Source organism: Podarcis bocagei (genome assembly GCF_964188305.1).
Source record: "Podarcis bocagei genome assembly, chromosome: 6".
NCBI lineage: Eukaryota > Metazoa > Chordata > Lepidosauria > Squamata > Lacertidae > Podarcis > Podarcis bocagei.
Genome location: NC_138130.1, coordinates 4,933,414 through 4,958,067, shown reverse-complemented (window position 1 = coordinate 4,958,067; position 24,654 = coordinate 4,933,414). Strand labels below are relative to the sequence as shown.

At 41.0% G+C, this 24,654-nt stretch overlaps 1 protein-coding gene across 1 annotated transcript in view; it reads right to left on the bottom strand.

Annotated features, from left to right (window-relative positions):
- Positions 1 to 1,473: 1,473 nt before the first annotated feature.
- Positions 1,474 to 24,654, bottom strand: part of LOC308588515 (uncharacterized protein) — a gene marked incomplete at its 3' end in the record, with an annotated part of 49,968 nt that continues 26,787 nt past the window's right edge. Inside the window, exons 3-5 of the mRNA XM_081196924.1 lie at positions 18,599 to 18,711; positions 7,804 to 7,891; positions 1,474 to 1,552 (exon numbers count right to left, since the gene is read on the bottom strand). Coding sequence (XP_081053050.1) covers positions 1,474 to 1,552; positions 7,804 to 7,891; positions 18,599 to 18,711 — 280 coding nt within the window. The remainder of the gene's footprint in view (positions 1,553 to 7,803; positions 7,892 to 18,598; positions 18,712 to 24,654) is intronic.

Below are 24,654 nucleotides of genomic sequence, written 5' to 3'. Positions count from 1 at the left end.
AGTCTTCCTTATTTTGCACTTCCCAAAACAGTATGTGAACTGAAACACAGCCATCTTTCGAAATTCTCACCTCTTTGAATTTTGCAATGCGGTTTTTCAGTGAAGTGATGTGTGCAAAGATGCCTATGCCAAAGTGAAGTTTTGAGGGAAAGTATATTGTGAAAATAGCACATAAAGTGCATGTATTTTTAAATTCTCCTAATATACAGTATATTGGAATAATTCTGCAGTAAAATGCTGGTGAATTTTCATGAGAACTTATTTTAAAAAATAAAAAAACTGCAAACCAATTTGGAAATGTGGAGAATTGAATTCAAGAAAGGATAAAACTGAACCTGAAGAAATCCCTAATAGTAACCATACAAATTAACACCACCACCTGCTTATTTAAAATACAATAAAATTTACTTTGTTTTCAATTTAAAGTTGAACCTGTGCTGCTTTGTCCCACACTTATTCACAACCTCAGGAAGCTGAGCTATTTAGTTATATGGTGGCAGAGGTAAAAGGGTTAAAAAGTAAGTAAAGCATCACAGCTGAGTAAGAAACACTAACGTGTGAAACACTTCTCTCTAACAATGGGGGGGGGGCGGGATCTCCACATTGTGCTACTGCTTCCATGAGCAGCAAATGTGACCACAACTAGACAGGACTTTTATTTTTGTGTGCATGCTTATACTCCAAAGGCTATACAGCCAATTATTTAGGTCTGTGACATTGCAGGAAAATACAGATAGCAGAATTAAATTCAACTTTCAACTTCCTGTCAAATAGCCCAGGGTAGTGTGAGGGAGGATGCTTTTCATTTGGACCACAGGAAGGGGAGAGGGATCTCCCCCCCCCCCCGCTTGCCATTTATGTATTAATGAAGATTAGGGATCAGGTTTACTCTGTTCTCCCCATCACAGTCCCTAGGAGGAAGTCCCCTCCCCATCCCTGATGCCATTAATCCTATGATGAAAGTTCACTTTGATGCCAGTGGGATCTTCAAGCTGGGAGGAGGGAGCAATTTTCATCCAAACAGTGGCAGGGGAGGAATGCCCTCTATCTATTTACACCATGCTCCCAATCCTGGAAGGTGGCCAGTGTGCTATTTCTCTTTTAAACAAGAAGCATAATGTAATAATTACACCTCAACTGATGTGGTTTAAACTATGTGTAGCTTGAGCCCCACGATGAACCCAAACAAGGATTTCATAGTAAATATATTGCATTTGGCACTTCGATAACTTATTCCAGGACAATTATTTTTGTTTGGCTTTGTTGTACTCTCAATCAGTGACTTAAACAACAAATTCCCATCTGATTTTAAATGTATTGTACAATAAATGAGAGAACAGAAAAGTTCAGGTTTTGGAATTCTGCAAGTGCATTTAGTTGGCCACTGTGAGAACAGGATGCTGGACTAGATGGAGCTGATCCAGCAGGTTCTGCTTATGTTCTGAGGTGCATGTGGTGTTCAGGCGCTGCTTCTTAGTATGAAGATAACGGTGATACAAGAGTGCATGTATTTTCATCTGTGAAACGTTGTTTGGGGTATAACACAAGGAATCTGTAGAGACAGGGTTTTAGGGTTGTTTACAAATTGGAAACATATCGATAGTTTTTTTCAATGAACTGTTGACATATTGTGACATATACATGGGAGGAAAGTTAAAACCATTAATACTAATAAAAATCTTGTAATGACAAGCAGTCATATTTTGCTTTAACTAGGGAACAGCAGCTATGCCTGAGGTCAAAGTCATTCATTAATGTTAAAACTATCAATAAATGATTGCCTTTTATTATCTTTTAATTAAACTTACTGTGTCAGAATATGAATTGTAAATTTGACCTTTGGTGCCTACGCACTTTGTAATGTGGCTGTGGCATTTTCTTCAAGCAGGCAGGTTGAAAAATTAGAATGCAAAATGAGTCTCTTTCCAATATTTCAAAAGCCATATCCTAATAGCAAAAGGACTTAACATTTTTATTAACCAAAGGCTGAGCGTTATAGCAACTGACAGGTACAACATGTGATATTATATATTCATCTTGATAGTAGAGGTAGTGATACCTTTTGCCATTCAAAGCTACATGTGCAACACCTCTTGTATTGGGTGCGTTGGTGACAACAAGGGATGAGTGAATGTCAATTTCGGTTTCTCTTGGTTCTTTGATTTTTCCAGTATTGAGCTCAGGTCTTCATATTATATAGCAGTTTGTTATTGGCATCCATCTGTTCCAAGAGACTATGGAGTATGCCTGTGGGGGTAAAGTCAAGCCACTGTTTTTGCCGCACTGAAATGACCTCCCCAAGGTGCAAGCCTGGGCTTTGTGTATGAAGACCCTGGGCTGTCCAGATGACAAGGCCACACTCTTAGCTTCACTGAAAGCAGAGAAAAATGTTTGTCACCAGCTTGGAGGCAAGAGTTGCTGGAATGAGGCTTACAAGGTTGTCTTAGGAACTCCAGATTTGTGTAGATTTTACTTTCTTATTAGTATTAGAGTTTTAGACCCAAACTCGGGGGGTTATGTGAAACACCTCAGTCCTAAACTATTAAGTATACTAATTTAATTCACTGAAATTGTAAGTGCTTGTATGCATTACCAGTGCTTTTTTTGTTTTTAAAAAAAGTTTAGGGGTAGTCTCATTTTCCTACTCATATTGAAATACTGCCCCTCAATGAGGCCAAACTTAGATTCACAAAATGTTTAGGGGTATACATACCCCTGCATTCCCTCAGAACAGGGGTCAGCAACCCACGGCTCCGGAGCCGCATGTGGCTCATTTACATCTTTGCCGCGGCTCCGGGGCGGATACTAGCGAGGGGAGGAGGCGCATTGTGCGCCCCGACACTCCCCACTGTGGCGGGCACTGTACTGGCTGTGACGTTGCATGGGGACGGTGCGTGCATTAGTCACGCACCGTCCCGACGTCACCTTCCCGCCCGCTGTCAGATCAGAGGGCAGCGGCGCGCATGCAGTGGTTTTGCGGCTCCCAGTTTTTTTTCCTTTGGAAACGGGTCCAAGTGGCTCTTTTTGTCTTAAAGGTTGCAGACCCCTGCCCCAGAAAAAAACACTGTTCATTACTATGTGTTTAAATTTGATTGGTTGGTAACTGAATTCTCATGTGATTGGCTAATGTTGGTCACATGGGAGATATCTAGTGAAGGAGAGACTCCATTTTATGTGAAGCAAGATTACTGTGTTTTAGAGTCCACTGTGAACACTGCTAAATAGAATAGAGTGTTCGAGTGCTACTTCTCTGCTTGAAAAAAAGAAAGCAAAGCTGCAGAAGAAGGTAAAAGTGGAAATGTCTCATAGGACCTGCAAGACATGGCCTAAGTGAGATACAGAAGGCTGAGTGCTGAGTTCTAGAAAGAGAGAAAAATACAGTTGTTTGGAAATTAGAAGAACTGTAAGCCCATGCTTGGAGAAGCATGTGTCTGTAAATATTGTGTTTTAATTCATCTATAAGTTGCTGCAAGTAAAGTTTTTGAATGTTAAAGTCCAGACACTAGTCTAATTTCCAAATGAGGTTATCAGTCATATATATTATTTGACCTTCTTAGCTGCGTTTCTGCTACCCTTACTTCAACATAAACTGACTCAATGGGTATCAGGGTTTTATTCCAAAAGACAAAGTGCATAAATGATTGGCTGCCTGAATCACAACTACTCATCCAGATGTCACAAAACCTAATAAGGTGCTTCATGAACTCTCCTAGCATTTACTGGTTGCAAAACAAATGGAAAGTAATGATGAGATTAAAAGAAAGGGTGGATTATTTCAAGCAAAAGGGGAAGACATAGAGGTTATGGCGGCTCATGCACTCCTGAAGTCAAATCAGAATAAGTCAAATGCGCATAATACTAAAAAAAAACACCCAAAGCTGATTAATTGGTGTTTCATATGAATTTAGTGCAGCAAATGTGAGATAGGCAAGCAAGAAATTAGCACACTCTTTTTTCCAAAGCGCATTTATGGAGGTTTCCCGCCTCTGGCCCTTTTTGATTTAAGAAACGGAAGGCTCAGGAGGTTTGTTAAACAACACAGAGAGCAAAACAGCACTGATTGCTCGAAGTGTCAATCTAAGCCCCCAAACAAAATAACTTTCCAACGCTTTGACCTTTCGAACACATGCAAACATTTCAGAATGTTTAACATTAATATTATCCCAAGGCACATGCTTATTAGCAAAAAGTCAAATCATACTCTGGTTTTCAGTACTTGCTAGCTATAGCTATTAGATCTTAACTTTTACAAGAAATGTGAACTAGACTGGAATTCATCTCTTTATATTTTTGTTGCACCCAGGATTAAAACTATACTGAGTTTATACAAAAATGTTTTCAAATCTGCAACACAGCATTTGAAATTTATGATGAACAATAGATTCATTGATTGAAATTTGTCACCAAGGCAAAGGTCAGCTGTGGATTTTAGCATTTAAAAGGTGGGTTTCAACATCTCAAATGTCAGTACATGCAGGTCCCACTGCTGGAATGGTCATTATCAGAAATTTCAGTTATCCAAACACCAAGAATTATACCCAAACCTCACAACACTAAGAGCAAATTCAGAAATCTGAAAAGCCAGTTTGCCCACTTGCTTATTTATTTGTGTTTTGCTGGTTGGTAGCAGCCATTTTGGGCAGAAACCCAGGAATGTATTGTAGCTACAAAGCGGGACCTACATGTATTACATGTATAGGGACGCAGTTGGCGCTGTGGCCTAAACCACTGAGCCTCTTGGACTTGCTGATCGGAAGGTCAGCGGTTCGAATCCTTTCAACCGAGTGAGCTCTGTCCCAGCTTCTGCCAACCTAGCAGTTTGAAAGTATACCCGTGCAAGTAGATAAATAGGTACCACAGTGGTAGGAAGGTAAACGGCATTTCTGTGCGGTCTGGCTTCCGTCACAGTGTCCCGTTGCACCAGAAGCAGTTTAGTCATGCTGGACACATGACCTGGAAAGCTGTCTGTGGACAAATGCCGGTTTGAAAGCGAGATGAGCACCACAACCCCATAGTTACCTTTGACTGGAGTCGTTTGACTGGAGTCCAGGGATCCTTTACCTTTACCTTTCATATATATATGTATTGCAAAATCATCAGGTTCATCTCACGTTTCATTTTTAGGGTCTTCCAGCGCATGTCATTATTAGTGATGCAATTGCTGTTTGATCCAATGTTATTTCAAATGACTTTGTAGCTGATGGTCTGTGTCTTTGGTCACATGTCACTGTTAACAGACAGTGAATGTGGAGTTTTCCTTTCCACACTAATGGTGGATTGTGCCCAAATTGAGGAAAGTGCCCTAATTTACAGCCCTAACTTACACTTGTGTTCCTCCAGTCAGTGAATGTTGGAGTTAAGAGCAAGTGCTCCTTTGTATTACCTTACAGGGTTGTTGGAAATGTGACTAATGCATCTTTCCCTCATCTCCCTTGCAGTGGAAAAGTGACCCTGTATGTTTTTGCCTTCCATCATGCTGTGACACATACACAGTTGCAATCGAAATTATTCAGCCCCCATTATAAATCAGGTTTATTATCAAAATTTAGACTATCAGATGTTTACAATGAGCAAATCAAACAAAAGCAATTGAAATAGCTCAACACAATGGATGCTTCAAGTGTTTTCCCCAAATTCAGCTGAAATTGCTACTAATACTGGCTTCTCCAGTCTCACTACTATTCAACCCCTTCATGGCAAGCATCTTTAGTACTTACTAGAGCAGCCTTTTGCTGCTATGAGCTGCTGCAAACGAGATGCAAACCAGACAGCAGCTCTTGGCCCCGTTTCGTTTCTTTTCTTTTTATTAAAGATTTTCTTGTTTTACAGAAGTATGTGTAATGTCTCTCGTATTTTTTCCATGTAACATTTTTACAGAGCAATGGCCTCCAGTTCATCAATATTCTTGAGTTTGCATGGTGCAACCACCTTCAGATCCCACCAGAGATTTTCTATGGGGTTCAAGTCAGGTGACTGTGGTGGCCACTGTAGAACTTCCCAGGACTTCTGCAACCAAGCCTTGCTGGAATTTGAGGTATGCTTGGGATCACTGGAAGGTCCAATAGCTTATTAATGCTGACATTGGTAACATCAAGACAGGATTTTTACAATGCTCCCTATGTGATGCTGCCCCACAACTTGGTTCAAAAGCTGAAGCATAGAGCATATGCTAAAGAAATTGCACTGGCTGCCAATTTGCTACCAAGTCCAAGTTTAAGGTGTTGATGTTGATTTATAAACAGCATGCAACCAGGCTATCTGAGGAAATGCCTTCCCCCATATTGCTCAGCCTGACCACATTGATACTCAGAGGTGGCCCTCCTGGTCATTCTGTGCTGTGTGGAAATGCATCACATGACCATATTAAAGAGGGCCTTCTTGGTGGTATGACCTGTTTTGTGGAATGATCACCTGTCAAATATCTGGAAGGTACTAACTGTGGTGGTTACTAATTTGGCCAGGCATCCCTGGGCCACAGTTATTTTAATGTCAGTTTTACCGCTTCATGGATGTCACTGTTAGATAGATCAATGAATTTATCCTATTGTGAACCATTGTGCTATGGCTTTAATTAAAGGCACATAAATAAGTCAAATAGTAATCAATAAAAGACTTCAATTGAAAATGAGTGCTACACACTGAGATCAGATTAGATATTAGGCAATAAATGTTTTTACAGTGAATGGAGAAGGTTTAGTGTGATCTCTCCAGAGGACTCAAGCAGCTATGCTTCAGGATGTGGCAGATGGTCTCCTACCAATTAGCCTGTTTCAAGGGGGGGGGATTAAACACCCTTCTTCCTGACCTCACTAATGTAGCAATCAAACTTCCCTCTGTGCACATAGGACAAATCAACCATCCTCCATGCAAGATTATAAAGTCTTTCAAAAGTAAGTACTTCATTCATTGTTTAACCTCTCTATATAGGGATGTTGTGAAAAATCAAAAAGTTATGTTCACAAAAGTTGATTCCTGATGAGCTGTTGGCATCTGTCTCAAGAGGCAATGGAGTGTGCCTCCGGGGATGAAGTCAAACTACTGCATTTGCAGCACAGAAGTGACCTCCCTGGTGAGCAACCCTAGGCAGTGTGCATAGAGGTCCTGTGTTGCCAAGATGATAATCTTGGCCTTGCTGATGTGGTCCAAAGGAAAGCAGAGCAACATGTTTGGCACCAGCTTGGCTGCAGGAGTTGCAGGAAGGCGCCATACAAGGCTCCATCTAACCACCTTAGGGCCTTAACTCTGGATATGTGTATGGTATACGCCTTAACCTTTTCTTCTCTTTTCTTCTCTTGAAGATATCCTGCAAGGCAGTGAAGATTTAGGATCAGAGTTTTCCTTCTCCTTCTCAGGCTGATGAGCCATATCTGCCCATCTCCCTCTACAGAATTTTCAGAAACCCTCTTCTTGAATGTCGAACATACTATTAGTCTTGTCCACTCAATCCACCAGAGCCTGTTTTCATATGCAGGGTAAGTCCCTAACTTACTGAGAGTTTGAGACTCATCAACTACTCTCACCTGCTTTAGCTGGCTACTCAAAGCCATTCCTGGGTATGACCTCTGTTGCATGCTGATAGCTCTCAGCTGTGGCTCCTAAAAGATGAGTGCAGGTTGGTGACCAAACATGGGCAAACTCCTCCAGAAGTAGCATGGCATGTCCCCCACCATCCCCCAACTCCCCTCCTAATGACTTAGGTTGAGTCAAACAGGGCCTGGCTGACTCCAAACTTGTGCCTACCTCTGCTTTCTCTGTAGCCCAAGCTTCTTTCTTTCCTTTTTCTACAAGAGACCAGTAACTTACCTGTAGTGGCAGGAAAGTGAAAAGCTGAGGGTGATCAAACTCCATGTTACCAGCAGAACATCCACTTCTTTAGGGAATGGGGCAATCACTACAAATCAATTCAAAGATGGTACTGTTAGTGATGTTTCTCCCTTTATATGAAGGAGCCAATGTATCAGAAACTGGTAAACTCCCAGAGTGGCGGGGGCAATCCAGTTAGATGGATGGGGTAATAATAATAATAATAATAATAATAATAATAATAATAATAATAATAATATAATTTATTATTTGTACCCCACCCATCTGGCTGAGTTTCCCCAGCCACTCTGGGCGGCAAATAATAAAATTGTTGCTGTTGTTGTTCTATCAGTTCATGGACATTCTGGTTTATCCTGTTGGATCATAGCTTATACTGTACTGTAGGCCAATGAGCAGGAATGAAATGATTGGTGGGGCAGGGGCCTGGCTGGAGAGAGTAAAAAGCAAGGAGAGGGCAGGAGAGCAGAGTAGTTGCTTGATCACCTGAAGGAAGCACTAGAAATTTGAGCCAGCTAGTAGACACTGAGTGACTTAAGAAGTGGCTTAGCACTAGACCAGAGCTGAGAAGGTTGCAAGGAAGAGCTTTTGGCCCAAGAAATAGTCTTCAGTCAAGAGTCAGCAAGATTGCTGAGAAGCTGAGGGAACAGTGGTTGCTGGACCCAGGGCCGTCTTAAGCATATCCGGTGCCGTGGTGCAAAGATCCCTCCAGCACCCCCTCCCCGCTGTTTCCCAGAGTTGCCAACCTTTTGGCTGGCGGGGTGGCATAACGTGGGCCCAGGACTCCCGTGATGCAGGGGGCAATAACCAGAGGCGTAGTAAGGTCAGGTGGTATCCAGTGCAAAAAGAATCCTTCCAAAAATTGTCCAGTAGCACCTTAAAGACCAACTAAGTTTGTTATGGGTATGAGCTTTGGTGTGCATGCACACTTCTTCAGATACCTGATATCAGATATCTGAAGAAGTGTGCATGGACACTAAAGCTCATACCATAACAAACAGTTGGTCTCTGAAGTGCTACTGGACAATTTTTGGAAGGATTCTTTTAACGACTTCTTTAGAAAGAAATTTTTTTAAAGGACTTGATTCTTTTAAAGGAATTTTTTTTGGAAGAGTTTTTGAAATAATCTTTTTCAAGAATTTTATTTATTTATTTATTTATTTATTTATTTATTTATTTATTAAAAACTTTTTTTTGTTAAGCACCTTTCATCATCCTCAAGCACCAGCACCAACCAACAGTCATTTTAACCGCCAATCAGAAAGAAGTTGCTCCAAAGCAGTGTTTTGGTGCAGAGACAGAAAGACAAGTCTTTGGGAGCAACCAGATTTTTATGTGTAAAACAAAAGTCCAGGGAACATTAGGTGCTTCTGAAGTTCCTTGTCATTGGACATGCATCAATATTATTTGCACCTGCAAAAGTCTGGGAGCTGTCCTACATACTTCCTTTCCCACCAGTCCTAGAACTTCCCAATGAAAAAAAAGTTGGGAGGGGAGAGATAACACACACAAAACCACACCTCGCAAAGTGGCACCATCGGATATTTGCAGGATTCCTTCCACCAGCCCAGACTTGCTCTTCTGAAAGAGAACTTGCCCCCATCAAGAAGCAGGGATCGCCCAAAGTGGTGCCAAGCAGGAGGAGCTCTTAACAAAATCAGCTTTGGAGGGGGAAGTTTTGAGTTGCAAACTTTTCCCAGAGGGCGGAGATTTGCCCCATTTCACATACCTGCTCAGTAAAAGCGGCGGTGGGGGGGGGGAGGTATCAATGCTGACTCCTTAAAGGAGCATATATTTTCCATGCTCTGTAAACGGAGATGGGAAAACTGAAAGCAGGCAACAGGGGGAAAGGGAAGAGAGCCCGCAAAAATCCAAAGCCTTGGCTGCAGAGTGGAAGCTTCTTAAAGAGGCAGGCAGCTCATTAGAACCCAAACCAGTAACGCAGGGGAAAACTCACCACACAACACACACACACCAAAAAAAATTCAGCAGGGGATGAGCACATGCACTAAAAAGAAAGGGGCGATCTCAAGTCAGTTTGGTCTTGCCCTCCGGAGCCGCTGCAGCCAGGCAGCAAAGTCTGGAGAAAGGGCGCCAAGGATGGAGACATACTGGTTGCAGGATCCACCTGACAGGACACTTTGCAAGAGTAGCTGCTCCCTCGGGGAACTGGCAGGGGGAAGTTGATCCCACAGCAAAGGAAGCAGGAGCTGGAGCGAACGCCAGATCGCCTCTGCTGCCGGATCCCCAGCCAGGGCTTCTTCTGTATACAGTGGTACCTCGGTTTGAGAACTTAATTCGTTCTGGAGGTCCGTTCTTAACCTGAAACTGTTCTTAACCTGAAGCACCACTTTAGCTAATGGGGCCTCCCGCTGCCACCACGCCACTGCTGCGTGATTTCTGTTCTCATCCTGAAGCAAAATTCTTAACCCACGGTACTATTTCTGGGTTAGATGGAGTCTGTAACCTGAAGCATCTGTAACCTGAGGTACCACTGTATTGCAGGGAGCTGAGCAGAGCCCAGCCAGCCAGCATGCGCGTTGCCGCCCCTTTTTCCCACGAGCGGAAGTGGGGCAGCTGCTCCTCATGCAGCTGCTGTGACTCCCAAGCCTACAGTGAGTGGCAAAGCGGCAGCAAAGCACCCCTAGCTGTAGGCTTTGCTGCCCGCTGCTGGGCAGGCGCCGCGGTGCAGGACCCACTAAACCAAACAGAAAAGGGGGGAAGCAAAAGACCTGAGAGACTCCACATGGAAGAGGTTGAAGTCTTAACTGAAGATTGCAAATATAGTCCTCAGTGCCTAGCTTGCTGAATCTTAACTGGATAAGAGTGTTATAGGGAATTTGGCTTAGGTTTGGCTATGGGAGGAACTGACTCTCTTACATATCCTCTTAAAGTGGCAGATCATTCACACTGAGAGGAACCATATAGTGCTAACAATTTTTTAAAAAATTAAGGTAACTGTAATGAAGTAAATGTTACATCTAGTTTATTAAGTAACTATGCACACAAATATCACCACCTGCTTCTACAGTGGTGCCCCGCAAGACAAATGCCTCCCAAGACGAAAAACCTGCTAGATGAAAGGGTTTTCCGTTTTTCGATGCGCTTCGCAAGACGAATTTCCCTATGGGCTTGCTTCGCAAAACGAAAAAGTCTTGCGAGTCTTGCGATTTCCCCCCCTTTCCCCCCCTTTTTCTAAGCTGCTAATAGCCTTTTAGCCGCTAAGCCGCTAAGCCTTTAATAGCCACTAAACCGCTAAACGCGCAAATCCGCTAATAGGGTTGCTTCGCAAGACGAAAAAACCGCTAGACGAAGAGACTCGCGGAACGGATTAATTTCGTCTTGTGAGGCACCACTGTATTCATAACAATATTCATAAAAATAAGGTATAGCTACTTTGATTTGTTCTTTATTTTGGGATGTCTCAGCTGCTTTGTCCTGGTAAGCTGAGGAATTAAACAATTCTTCTAAACACACCATGATGCCATTGCACTGCCATTGTACAGTCAACTTTTAGAACTTCATTTTAGAAAATGTATGCCTTCAATAGTGTGTCTGAAGCAGATAAGTTATCTTGGAGAATATCTTTAGGGCAATGTAGGTAGTCCATTTAAAATAATGCAATGTTGTGTAACTTTTAGCAATTCTTTGCACACTGTTTGAAGCAGCAAATTAATGTACCAAATAGCATATGTGGGAATACTGCTTGATCTGATTTTACAAAAAGAGGCAATAAAGGAAAGTCCTTTCTAATTTCCTTAATGGAATTTTCTTTATTGTTCAAGAATATTTAGGCAGAAGCAAGACTTGCATTTTCATTAGTACAGTTTTAATTTCCTAAATGGCCATATTGCTCATCTACATGTGGCTAGTAAGAACCATGCAACCCAAAATACACATTTTGGAAGTCGTTATAGGAAAGTGGTGATTACCTTAAATGCCGTTCTAACTCAAACATCACACATCTGTACCAGCAAAAGGATGAGAATCTTACAAATACATGTCTACTTAGAAGCAGGGCCCACAGCATTAAGTGGTACTTACTCCAAAGTAGGGCTGGGGGAGAAATTTTATTCAGCTTGTGTTTAAAGCTAAATCTATCAAATCTACACCCAATGTGAGCCTCTCTGGGAAGAGCATTCCACAAATGTAGAGCCACCGAAGGAAAAGCCCATTATTGTGTTGCAGCCCTTTGAACCTCTCATGGAGGAGGCACATGGAGAAGGGTCTCAGGTTATGAATTCAGGGTCCAGGATAGTTCATATGAGGAGAGGCATTGAGGTATTCTGGCCCCGAGCCATTTAAGGACTAACAGGTCAAAACCAGCACTTTGAATTAGCCCTGATGGAAAGCACTCCTTGCCACTGAGGCCACCTGAGCCTCAAGCGACAGCAATGGTTCTAGGCGTACCCCAAGCTACATACCTGCTGCTTCAGAGGGACTGTAACCCCATCAAGAGCAGGCAACTTCCCATCCATCTGGTCTAGGAAACCACCCACTAACGATGCCTCAGTCCATTTATCTGACCAACTTAATGAGAAATACTTTGTGAAAGCATGGATGGAGATTTTTTTAAAAATAAAAAATATGCCTTTTTATTAGTTAGAGAGGTCACTTGGGAATTGCTGACACTGGAAGAATGAGCAACCACTGTGTGTGTGCTGGTTAGAGAGTCAGAGTTGAAGAAGGGGAAATTATTATGAAGCTTGTTGACTGGTTTGGGCATGTGGGGTTAAGGTGAAGCTGCACAGCATGTTACGATGAGAGAAATAGCTGAGTATCATTCCCTCATTGAAAAGGTAAGCCTCACTGCACAAGGCTACCTAGTAATCCTGGTGATTTATACAACTAATAACACAGGCCTAGTGAGTCACAGCATCTCTCAACCTTAAACAAGTTTGTTGTGAAGTTCATGCCACTCTGAACTCATATAAACATCAGGATGCAGATGTGATAAATAAACTCCCATTCCAGTTGTAAAATAAGTTGAAGTATACTAGAATAGGGAATCAGAGGACACACATGCATGTATTAGTTCTATAAATGTTCAGAGTGTATCTATAAAATGTGGTCCACATTTGAAAATGACTACTGAAAAATAATTGTATGTCATATGTTTGCACCCTTTGTGTTGCATAGGCATACAGTGCATGTAGTTTGTGTTTTGATATCCCTTCCTAAGAGCATAACGTAGTATATGAAGCTGCATTTCATCTGAGTTGACTAATGTAGAGTGCAATCAAATCAGGATTTGGTAAACAAAATCTTCCATAGTCTTATTAGTATCCATCATGCCTGTCTGCCCTTGGCATTCATTTAAGCAGCTTTAGCAAAAAAAAGTGACCATGTAAGTCCTGGCAGCTCTTGATGGTTGCTGGATATCATTCATTGTTTCTATATACAACTGAGAGAAACTTTCTTTGCCATTCTGAACAAAAAAGGTAGCTAATTTGGGGATTGATTTCAGTATGCATCGTCACAGTGCAGTTGTCAACCAAAGCAGTTCAGATTTAAAATCTCCTTAAGAGTAATTGGAAGGGAACATCTGTGCCCTCCAGAAGTTATGACAGTATGAAAGTAACTTTCAAAAAATGCATAAGCAAAGGTTGCTTCAGAAACAGCTTGCTAATCAGCAGCAATATGGTGACCCAGTTCTCTGACAAGGCAGCATCATTAAACTTTCTTGTATACAGCATCTGTGTTAAAAAACACACACCCAACAACAAAGGATATGCAAAAGTGGGGAAAGAGAGAGGAAGTGTGTGCACTCAGTGGACTAAGTAAGCTTTCATTATCAGCGACATTCAACACTTGTAGGTTTACCAATATTGAGAATCTCCATTGCCAAATTAACTCAGTTGCCAGAGTGGGGGTGACAGGATGGAAACGTCTAAATCTCTTTGGCAAAATCAACTCTGAGCCAACACAAGAGATGCTAACAGATTTCATTGTGTTTTTAAAATATTTTATGCCAAAACCCATCATGTTTAGTCAGTACACATGTTTCACTGCAACAGCCCTAGAATTGCCACTAGTATATTTGCAACAGAGAAACACAACCAATCCTGGCTGTCTGATAATGCCACTACTGATATGCTGCACAGTTTTAAACACCTGTGGGTCTCATTTAAAATGCTCAGCTAAAAATGTTTAATCTTTAGGTTTCCTCCTTTTTTCAAACAAACAAACAAAACCAAAAAAACACCACTGGCCTGCTTCTGACATAAATGAGAACAATGACTTCTGGCTATACGAATAATCTGTTAGAAAAGTCACTTAAATAATGCAGATAGAATCCAGAGAGAAAGAAAATCCTGATAACTTTTTACTGGTTTTTTGTTTGTTTGTTTGTGTACACACACACACACACACACACAAAATAATCTAACAACATTTCAGGTTTTACAATCAATGATTCAACCTTGAACTTCCGCCTCCTCCAAGGTTTCCCCAAAGTTTGGATTCATGCTGCATATTTTAGTTACTCCATGCCTTTGCTTCAACAAAAAACAAAAAAACAAAAAACTTCCACTGACCTTTCCACTGCTGTTCTCAGTCAAATCCTATTTGTGTCTTAACATATTTACACTGAGTTTTTAAATCTAAAAATATTTTCCAGTTCTCCTTAAAGACAATCTCTTTTTTATCTCTAATTTTACAAGTCAAACTAGCCAATTCTGCATATTCTGTAATTTTCAATTTACTAAGGTTTTTTAAAAATAAAAATAGAAATTTGGTGGATCAAAGGGATGCTGCGGACATAGTGTATCTTGATTTCAGTAAGGTTTTTGACAAAGTCCCCCATGATATTATTGCAAGGAACCTGGGTTGAATGAGGTAACTGTTAGGTGGATTTGTAGCTGGTTGACTGACGCAAAGAGTATTCATTAGTGGTTCCTCATCATCTTGGGAAAAAGTGACAAGTGGGATGCCACAGTATGCTGTCCTGGGCCACTTGCTGGTCAACGTCTTCATAAACTACTTGGATGAAGGAATTGAGGGGATGCTCATCAAATTTGCAGATGACACCAAACTGGGAGGGGTAACTAATCCCGCAGAAGATAGAATCAGAATTCAAAATGACCTTAACAGATTGGAGAACTGGACCCAAACTAACAATAATGAATTTCAATAGGGATAAATGTAAGATTCTGCACTTAGGCGGGAAGAACCGGATGCACGAATATAAGATGGGGGACATTTGGCTTATTGACAGTATACATGTGGAAAGGATCTAGGGGTCTTGGTGGACCACAAGCTTAACACGAGTCAACAGTGTGATGCAGCAGCAAAAAAGCTAATGCTATTCTAGGCTGTATCAACAGAAGTATAGTCTCCAGGTAAAGGGAAGTAATAGTACAACTCTATTCTGCTTTGGTCAGAACACACCAGTGATACTGTGTCCAATTCTGGGCACCACAATTTAAGAAGGATGTTGACAAGCTTGAACGTGTGCAGAGGAGGGCATCAAAGATTATAATGAGTCTGGAAACTAAGCCTTATGAGGAGCGCTTGAAGGAGCCGGGTACTGTATGTTTAGCTTGGAAAAGAGGAGACTTAGAGGAGATATTATAACCATTTACAAGTATCTTAAAGGCTGGAAGAGGGAACAAGCTTGTTTTCTCTGCTCTGGAGGGTAGGACTCAAACCAATGGCTTCAGGTTGCAAGAAAGGAGATTCCTACTAAACTTTCAGGAAAAAAATTCTGCCAGTAAGAGCTGTTCAGCAGTGAAACAGTCTCCCTTAGGAGTTTGTGGACTCTCCTTCCTTGGAGGTTTTTAAGCAGAGGTTGGATCGCCATTTGGACTAGACCCTTCCAACTCTACGATTCTATGTCAACTAGAGACTAATGAAGAACTAATGCAGCAATGGGAGTCTATCTTGGACATATATTGTAAGGGGAGTGGGAAACCAGTTTTGGAAAATTGTATTAAATTGTATTAATTCGGTAACGATTTTTAATAATTTAAAAAATAATTGGCAAAAAATATTTATCACTAGTAACAGGGCCTTCATTGCATAGGCTGCCCCAAAGGAATGCGAAGAATTTGTTAGTCTGTGTCACTGACTGCTTTGTTCTCTCTCTCTGTTTATATTACCGCTAAGCTACTTTGAATTTTTTATGCACATATTTGCCAATGTGAAAAAAATCCATCTGATTCCTCTCTGTTCCAGTTGATTTCTATTATCTTTTCTTATGCTCACACACTTTATCTATTGGCATTATCTGCTCTCAGTGACACCGTCCTCTATCCAAAATGCATAGCTGTCAAGTGTCCCTTATTTGAAGGGACAGTCCCTTATTCCAGCACCATGTCCCGCTGCTGTCCCTTATTGATGGATGTCCCTTAAATGTCCCTTAGATGATGTCCCTTAAATGTCCCTTAAATTTCAAAGGAAGCAGCTCCTCTCCCTCCCTCCCTGCCGGCCAGAGAGGAGGGAGGCTCCAACTGTGTTGCTTGGCTGTGTTGCTCACCCAATAAGAAGTCTAAGAACGACTGGGGGGTGGAGCTTGCATGCCTTGTGTGTGGCTAGTTAATGCAAGCTGAGGGGTTTTTTGAATGCTGGACGCCATTTTGTTGCACGTGCTGCTGCAAACTTTGCAGTGCAAAGCCAGACCGGGGAGCCATCTTAAGTTGAGGCTTCATAGGCCTTGTGGTGCATGTGTTTCAGATTCTATTCAGTTGAACCTCTGGTTACAAAGTTGGTTGGACAGTGTTCTCGAAGCTACCAGCATGAGTTTGACCAGACTGCAGGAGGACAGGAAGACTGGAGTGCCTGGAACAGGTGAGGCCACAGGTCCCTTATTTTGGCTGCTGGTCCCTTATTTTCAAATCTGCAAGTTGACAGCTATGCAAATATATTCAGCTACATAATAATATATAAAGGTAACCTGCTTCAGAGCTGGACAGTGACTGGAACGCAGGTCCTGCTCTATCACTACATTTCACTGGTCTTCAGTATATTTCTAGCTTTAGTGAATTCAATGGCCGGCTCCAGGATTAAATAAATATGTCCAGGCAGCAAGTGACTGTGAAAGCAAAGTGTTTCATTATCTCATTACACTCTTTTAGCTAGTTTCATGCTAGTGTTTGCCTTCTGGAGATGGAACTTACTTGGTATGTAGGTATCATTTTTCTTGTGTCTGCCTCCAGCATCTCAAATGTAAAAGGAGTCTCTAGCTACTGAGTCTTCAGACATTATGGTACATGTGTCTTAGTAAGTGCGACATAAATCAATATCCAAAATGATCATCTGGGCTCCATTCTTCTAGGCTTTCTTTGACCTTTCTTCTGAAAGGGGAGAAACTTCATGTCTGCTAAGTAAAGCTTCTCAACTGCAGAACATACTAATTTATCTGCAGAAGCTATTTTTCTTCCCTAGGCAAAAATAAATGCATCCTTCCCATCATCTGATTTAGCGATTCCCCCCTAGCCATTTTCCTGATGTTTGTTCTTGTTCTGCACTTCATCCAAATGGATGGACACTCCCCCCCCCACTCATTCATATAGATGAAAATGGAAAAGAGTAGGGCTACAATTTGGAAATTTGATGGAGAAACTATTGCTACCATACCACAAATCCTACTGTGCTGAGGCTGAGAGAAAATTCTGTTTCTCCTATGGGATTTCCCCTTGGAATTCTTCTGCTTTTAACTGCTGTCTAGCATTGAGTTGTGACAGCCCTACCTAGAAAGAAATAATTGGACTAGGATTTTTTTTCATGGGGAAAAAAGATTTGTGGATAAGGTGTGTGTAAGAGAGAGTGAAAGAGACACAGAGAGAGAATAAAATACTCAATAGATTACTTGTTTTTGCACATTTTCTATGGCCCTGAGGCAAATCAATATTGTGTAGAAATTTTGGAATGGCCACCAAAGTTACCAAAACGGGATTAGAATATGTTGGAACCAAATAAACACTCAAGGCTGGTCCACTAAATTGAATGGGACACTGTGACACCCACCTCAGTGTATCCTCAACCACTGCCACTGGTCTGCCATCTTGCAGCACAGTATGAGTAAACGGAGGAGAAGCTCAGTATGTACCTCAACTTGATTAAAATCCAGATGGGCTGGGCCCCTGGGGACTACAGGATCCACCCCTGCCATTTAGTTTCTGTAAAATGACCAAAGACCTAGGATTAACTTCCCCCTTTTTGGTTCCAAATAGTTCAATAAAAATGTATTACTGGCCAAACACAACAGGTTCATTTCTTGCTGTTTTCAGATCATTGTTCTATCAAATGTTATTCTTCAGAGACAGTCGTTGTTACAGTTTTCTAATTTATACAGACAATGGACAGCTGTCCAAACATTTGTGACAGAGATAGTGATTTCTACTCTAACAGGCGAGATTTCTGAAAGTCATTGCATATTTAACATACTCAAATGTGAACTGTATTTGTTCATAGCAAGGATCAATTGGGAGTGGGGAGAACTCAAAAGAAAGAGCTTTTCTATCCCTAAACAGAAAAACAGAAATACCCTGGAAGATAAATATTTTTCTACCTCAAGTAAGTTAACTATCTTTTTTTATTATGATTTAATGCAAGAAGAAAGAAAGAAAATACAGCTGAATTCAAAAGAAAATTAAACATGCACACAAAATGCAAATCTGGGTCATTTCATTTACATTCCTTGAAATGTAAAGCACCCCCCGCCCCATTTCTTAAAATTATTTTATGTCACCACATATAACAATACACATATTTGAGATTTGCAAAAATTAACTATCTTTGACGTACTTGGTTAAAAGTTTTACCACAAATTGCTTACCAACGTGTTGGTGCAAAGATATTTTTGATCTGATTTGTATTCTCATGGATAAAAACAGCATACATCTGCTGACGTAGAAGCCAAGTTGAAAAGTCACAGAATAGCAGCTTATTCTATGGAAACAGAAGAGCAAGAGGCAATAAATTAAAGTAACAATCAGTTGCTAACTGAATGTCTGTAGTTCCGATATCTCTGATGAGGCAATGTAAACAGTTGTAAAGGCCTGGGCTGAACTAAACAGTTGAGTTGCTAGTGGAAACTAGTGAAATGAGTCCTGCTGGTGCAATGGGACTTCCCTCACCTCTCTTCCCCCGATGTCCCTCAAATTGGTTAGGGGGGTGTATGTCAGAATAACCCCCGGAACAGCATGGAGGGTGAGGGGAGGGGGTATGGTTCTGCCAGCAAGCTGAAATATTTGTCCTGATGAAACAATCAAAATAGTGTGACACTGAATTGCTCTCAATATCTTATTTTATTTATTTTTTAAAAATGCCGTTCCACATTTATATTTTTTTATATATATAAATTTTTTATTCATTTTCCAATACAAAATTATACAGTCAAAACATCTTTTCTCTTCATCACCAATTTCTCCTTTTTGACTTCCCTCAGCTTGCCTGATAATCCCCCATTTTACTCACTTTTTTCACATTTCTCGAATTAATATTGTACTACAATGTTATTTTATATTTTACCTTATTTTTAACAATATTTCTAATTAATATTTTCACAAAACTTCTTTAAAACTTACAAACATTATCTGATTATCACTTAATTTTTGCATATATTCTGTAAATTTACTCCAGTCTTCTGTGAATCTATGGTGGCGTCGATTCCGGATTCTTCCTGTTAATTTATCAAGTTCAGCATAGTCCATCATTTTCATTCTCCATTCTTCTATCGTGGGTAGTTCTTCTTGTTTCCATTTCTGGGGCATCAATATTCTTGCTGCTGTCACCGCATATAGAAACAATTTCCTTTCTTTCTTATTAATCTCATTACCTATTATTCCTAGTAAAAATGCTTCTGGTTTCTTAACAAATGTATATTTCAACATTTTCTTCAATTCATTGTAAATCATCTCCCAAAAGCCCTTTACTTTTCCACATTTATATTCAAGGTAACATACAAAGCAATGTTGCAAAAACCCTTACAAGTTGACCCAAAATTCAGTTCCCCCAATGCTTTTGCAGTGGCTTGTTTCTGAGGATAGAAGTCTCTACCTGATGACTGACCAACTGATTGATTGTTTTAAAAGTCATTGAGGAGTGAGAAAATGGACCTCTCTATAAAGAGTTTCTAAAATTAAGTACCACAGGGGCTGATTAATATGTTTTCTCCAATGTTGTTTGTTTAGTCATTATTCATTGCTAGTGAATGTAGTTCTGCTATATTCCAAGTATAATTGTTGTGTTTATTTTATTCTTCTACCTTACTGTTAGGCTAGTATGCACCTACAAGAGGTATCATTATGTAGAACTTTTGTTCACCAGCCACCTGAAGTCTGCTAATCCCATTTGTAGACTAACATAGTACTCAGCAACTTTCTATTTTCTCCCCTAGTCTGGGCAGCTAATAAAACTAGGAATTCTACCAAGGCCTTGGTGAGCTGCGCTGTGTTCACCTTTATGGGCCTACACTGTGGGATCTTTGGATCTTGACCACTGAACAGTTTCAATGATCAATAAAGATACACTGACAGTGAAATGGGTAGGTAGGAATGTTGGGAGATTCCATGTCCCCTAATAATCCATTGCTCTAAGAATGCCAGCTCAGTACTGTGGAACTCTTTATTATTATTACAAAGTACCACAGAACCATGGTGAATTGCTGATTGGGAATATACCATCATAGCCTTAACACATGCCTCTATTTGCAGATTTAAAATAACTCCACATTTTTGGCCACTAAATCCCTCCCCAGTCTTCTCTAATTGCCACATAAAACGAGGTGATCCACCGTAATGAATAATCATAATGAAGTAGCCACGCAGCACGCCTCTCATTCCTTTCCTTATGCCATTATCAGTGTCACTATAGTCTCCGCTGCATATTTCGCCTATTATTGCAGCTGTCAGAGAATTAAGTGAAATCTATCTGGCAACATCTGGCTTCTCAGGGGGAAAAAATGAATAATTTCATCAGCCTTCCCCAGCTCCGTCAGTCTCATCCTAATTATGATGTAACAGAGGGCATTAGCATGTGGTGGACTTGGTGATTAACCTCAGGCAGCTGAAAAAGTGGTCTGGAGAGATGAGCAAAGCATTTGGAACAGCTCGATCAATTATAAATGCTCCCCCCCACCTTCGCACCGGACGAGGCACTTAAATTACAGCAATGACCTTGTGATTGGTAACAGTAAGTTACGCTTGAACCCATTTAGAGGGTCAGATGTTTTGTAGCACATTTCAATAGTTTAAATGCTTATTTCTAAATTCATTTGGAATTAATTCCTTTTTTATTTTTTACTAGCGACTAGAGCTGAGCAAAATCTTCACAGGTTTGATTTTTGCACTGGAATTCAAGATATCAGTGCAACAGAATTTTGTCTTGAATCTGGAGCAAAGTGATGAATCTATTGCAAAGTCACGAGGAGACACGTTTATCAAAAGGCGATTTTGGGCCTGAAAGTGAGGCACTCTGTGTGCTCTAAAGGGAGGCACCCACACAAAAGTTTGAAAAAAGCCTGTGCTCATGAGTGTGGGTGAAACAAGGGTACAGCGTGTTGATCATTTGATGGGGAAGGGTTTTCTATAGGGTACATAAAGCAAAGGTAGCTCAGCCTTGGGTCAAGTGGATCAGGGAGCTTCACCAGAATAGTCACTTCCCACTGTGCTCTAGATTCTTTTTTTCCTTTCATATGTGGGTTTGTTTGTATTATTCCAAACCTAGCACACCTGCTTCAGGATCATACAGGCTGCATATTTTCTTATTCCTCATCGCTATTTATATCCTCTCTCCGTTCCTACAAGCTGTCATTCAAGCTGTCACTCATGGTTCTCCATTTCCCCATGTTATACAGTGGTACCTCTAGCTGTGAACTTAATTCATTCCAGAGGTCTGTTCTTAACCTGAAACTGTTCTTAACTAGAGGCGTACTGCGCCGCCAGCACACAATTTCCGTTCTCATCCTGGGGCAAAGTTCTCAACTCAAGGTAACTCTTCCAGGTTAGCAAAGTTTGTAACCTGAAGCGTTTGTAACCTGAGGGGTTTGTAACTCGAGGTACCACTCTACTCACAACTCTGTGAAATAGTTTAGGCTGAAAGAGTGTGTTGCCCAAGATCACATGATGAGTTTTATTTGAATCTTAACCCTGATCTCCCAGGCCCTAGTCCACCAAGTTCTCCACATTCTGGGGGCAGGGGGAGATGTAAAAGTGATGAAGTTGTCAAATTTTCAGATATACATTTCCCACAATAAAATATAAAGCATTACATCTAACAACTTCCATTCGTCTCCTTCCATGGTTCCTTTATACTTCCAAAACATACCGCATATTCTATTTCTGCCGTCTATCCCTCCCCTTTTCATATAATCTTAATTTCAGTTATACTGTTGAATATATATTAATCCTGCCAGCATTTTCACTTGCTTACAGTTATTTTCCAAATGCTCCACAAATAATTTCCATTCATCTTCCTCCACTCCTTCTTGTTCTCTTACCCTGCTGGCTGTTAGCTCTGCATATTCCATCATTTTCAGCTGACCTTCCTCCTACTTTGGGACATCTCACACCTTCCATTTCTGGGTAACAAAATGTGAGCTCCTGTCGTTGCATACATAAATAACCTTTTCTGACCCCTGGGTACCTCTGTCTCTATCTTTCCTAAAAGGAAAGCCTCTGTTTTTTTTTGGGGGGGTGCTGTTTTAAACATTTTTTTCATTTCATTATAAATAATTTCCCAGTAGTCCTTAACAATTCTGCATGACCTTACTTTTTTGTTCAAGGTTGTCATATTCTTCAAAAAAGTGAATGCTTCACACACAGCTTTAAGGCACGATCAAGACATACAGAAACATGGTGGGGTCTCACTGATGTCAGTGGGAGAGTTAAGAACCTTCTACCGCTAGAAGCAATGGGACTGAAATGCCTTTCCTTAGATGAATCCTTGATTGTGTAAGTAGTTTGAGGAAGTGGCTTAAATATCCTAAAGTTCTGTAGGCAACTCGCATTAAGAAGCAATCCTGTTTGTATGAAACTTTAGCATACAGGCGTGGGGTCTATTTATTTCAACAAGCTTTAGAACCAGGGGTGCCAACTTGAATGAAATATTGGGGGGCAGGTAAGCCCCATCCCACATAATCACAAGATGTGGTGTGCACACACTATTTGACTGGCAATGCCCATCAACTTTGGAGGGCCAGCCTCGTCAATTATTTTTTTGGGGGGGGGGTAAAGTGACCTCAGAGGACGCGGGTGGCGCTGTGGGTTAAAGCCTCAGCGCCTAGGACTTGCCGATCGAAAGGTCGGCGGTTCGAATCCCCGCGGCGGGGTGCGCTCCCGTCGTTCGGTCCCAGTGCCTGCCAACCTAGCAGTTCGAAAGCACCCCTGGGTGCAAGTAGATAAATAGGTACCGCTTACCAGCGGGAAGGTAAACGGCGTTTCCGTGTGCTGCGCTGGCTCGCCAGATGCAGCTTGTCACGCTGGCCACGTGACCCGGAAGTGTCTCCGGACAGCGCTGGCCCCCGGCCTATAGAGTGAGATGGGCGCACAAACCCCAGAGTCTGTCAAGACTGGCCCGTTCGGGCAGGGGTACCTTTACCTTTACCTTAAAGTGACCTCACCCCCTAGGAGTTGGCTCCTATGTTTAGAACTGGCTGATGTTTAAAGCAAGATCGCTCCAACAAATATAATATTTCAAAACCAGAGTTGGTTGATGGTCAACCTTTTTAGATACAATGGTTTTGTGATTACAGATCTTTCTTCTCTTGCACCTAATTCATATTGGGGGACTGGAGCTTACTGTTTCATTCCAGTATACAGACATAGAAAACATCTTATGCCATCTGTTGGATAGTGATTAAATTCATTTTGGGACATGCTCTAGTGCAAAGCATACTGAAATAGTGTGCCATGCCAACTGCTTCAATGGGGCTGGTGCAAAGGATCGTCCTATTTTATTGATGTTCTTGAAGCCTTGTGCAAAAATAATATGTGAGAAATTTTGGAACACATGAGGAATGATCCAGCAAAAACCAAACCATTTTAATTCCCAATAATTTTAATGGAAAAGATTTACAGTGCAATTCTGTACATATTTGCTTAGGGTGAACATGCATAATGAGCTGTTCAACTGAAAAACAAAGAAAGAGTGAGGCATAAAGAGTAATTGTATGCATATTCACTCACAAGTAAGTCCTACTGCATTCAACAAGGTGCAGCCTTAAACAAGTTTAAATGAGGCTGAATTATGCCCACCATAACTAACATTCCTAGACCAACTTCCTAGACCAATAATAAAAATATTGTTTATATTTTAATGAAAGAGACACCAGTGTCAACGCTACTTTTATTAAAATGAACTTTGCTATTTATTCTTTAACAAGAGTTCTCTCTTAATAAAAAATGGCCTTTCCCAAAATGCTTGAATAATACCTTCAATAATACACCAAGAATTTCTCACCCAACCAAATGAAATATTATATTTACTGCTACCTTTGCATTGCTGCCACAATTCATGTACTGGAATATATTGGGATAAATGTAATCAAGCAGCAAGGGTGAAATATGATGTGTTCATCCAGTATATAAGAATCTTGCACCTCAAGTACATTAGAACTTTCTTTTTTAACGCAAGTCATACGATTAGCAATACTAGCTTCTCCAAATGCTTCACCAACACTACTGAAACTGAAGACTTTATGCTTAGCTGAAAGTTAAGTTTCAGTCTAAGTTTCAGTCTAAGCATGAATTAGAAGTTCATGTGGCAAAATTTTATCTGTATGATCATACCAACTTTGCCCCTTGGATTCCCCAAATGGTGTTTGTGTAAACCAGATGAAAGCTAGTATCTTATGCTTGGCACAGTTACAAGCTAAAGCAGATCTGTGACTCT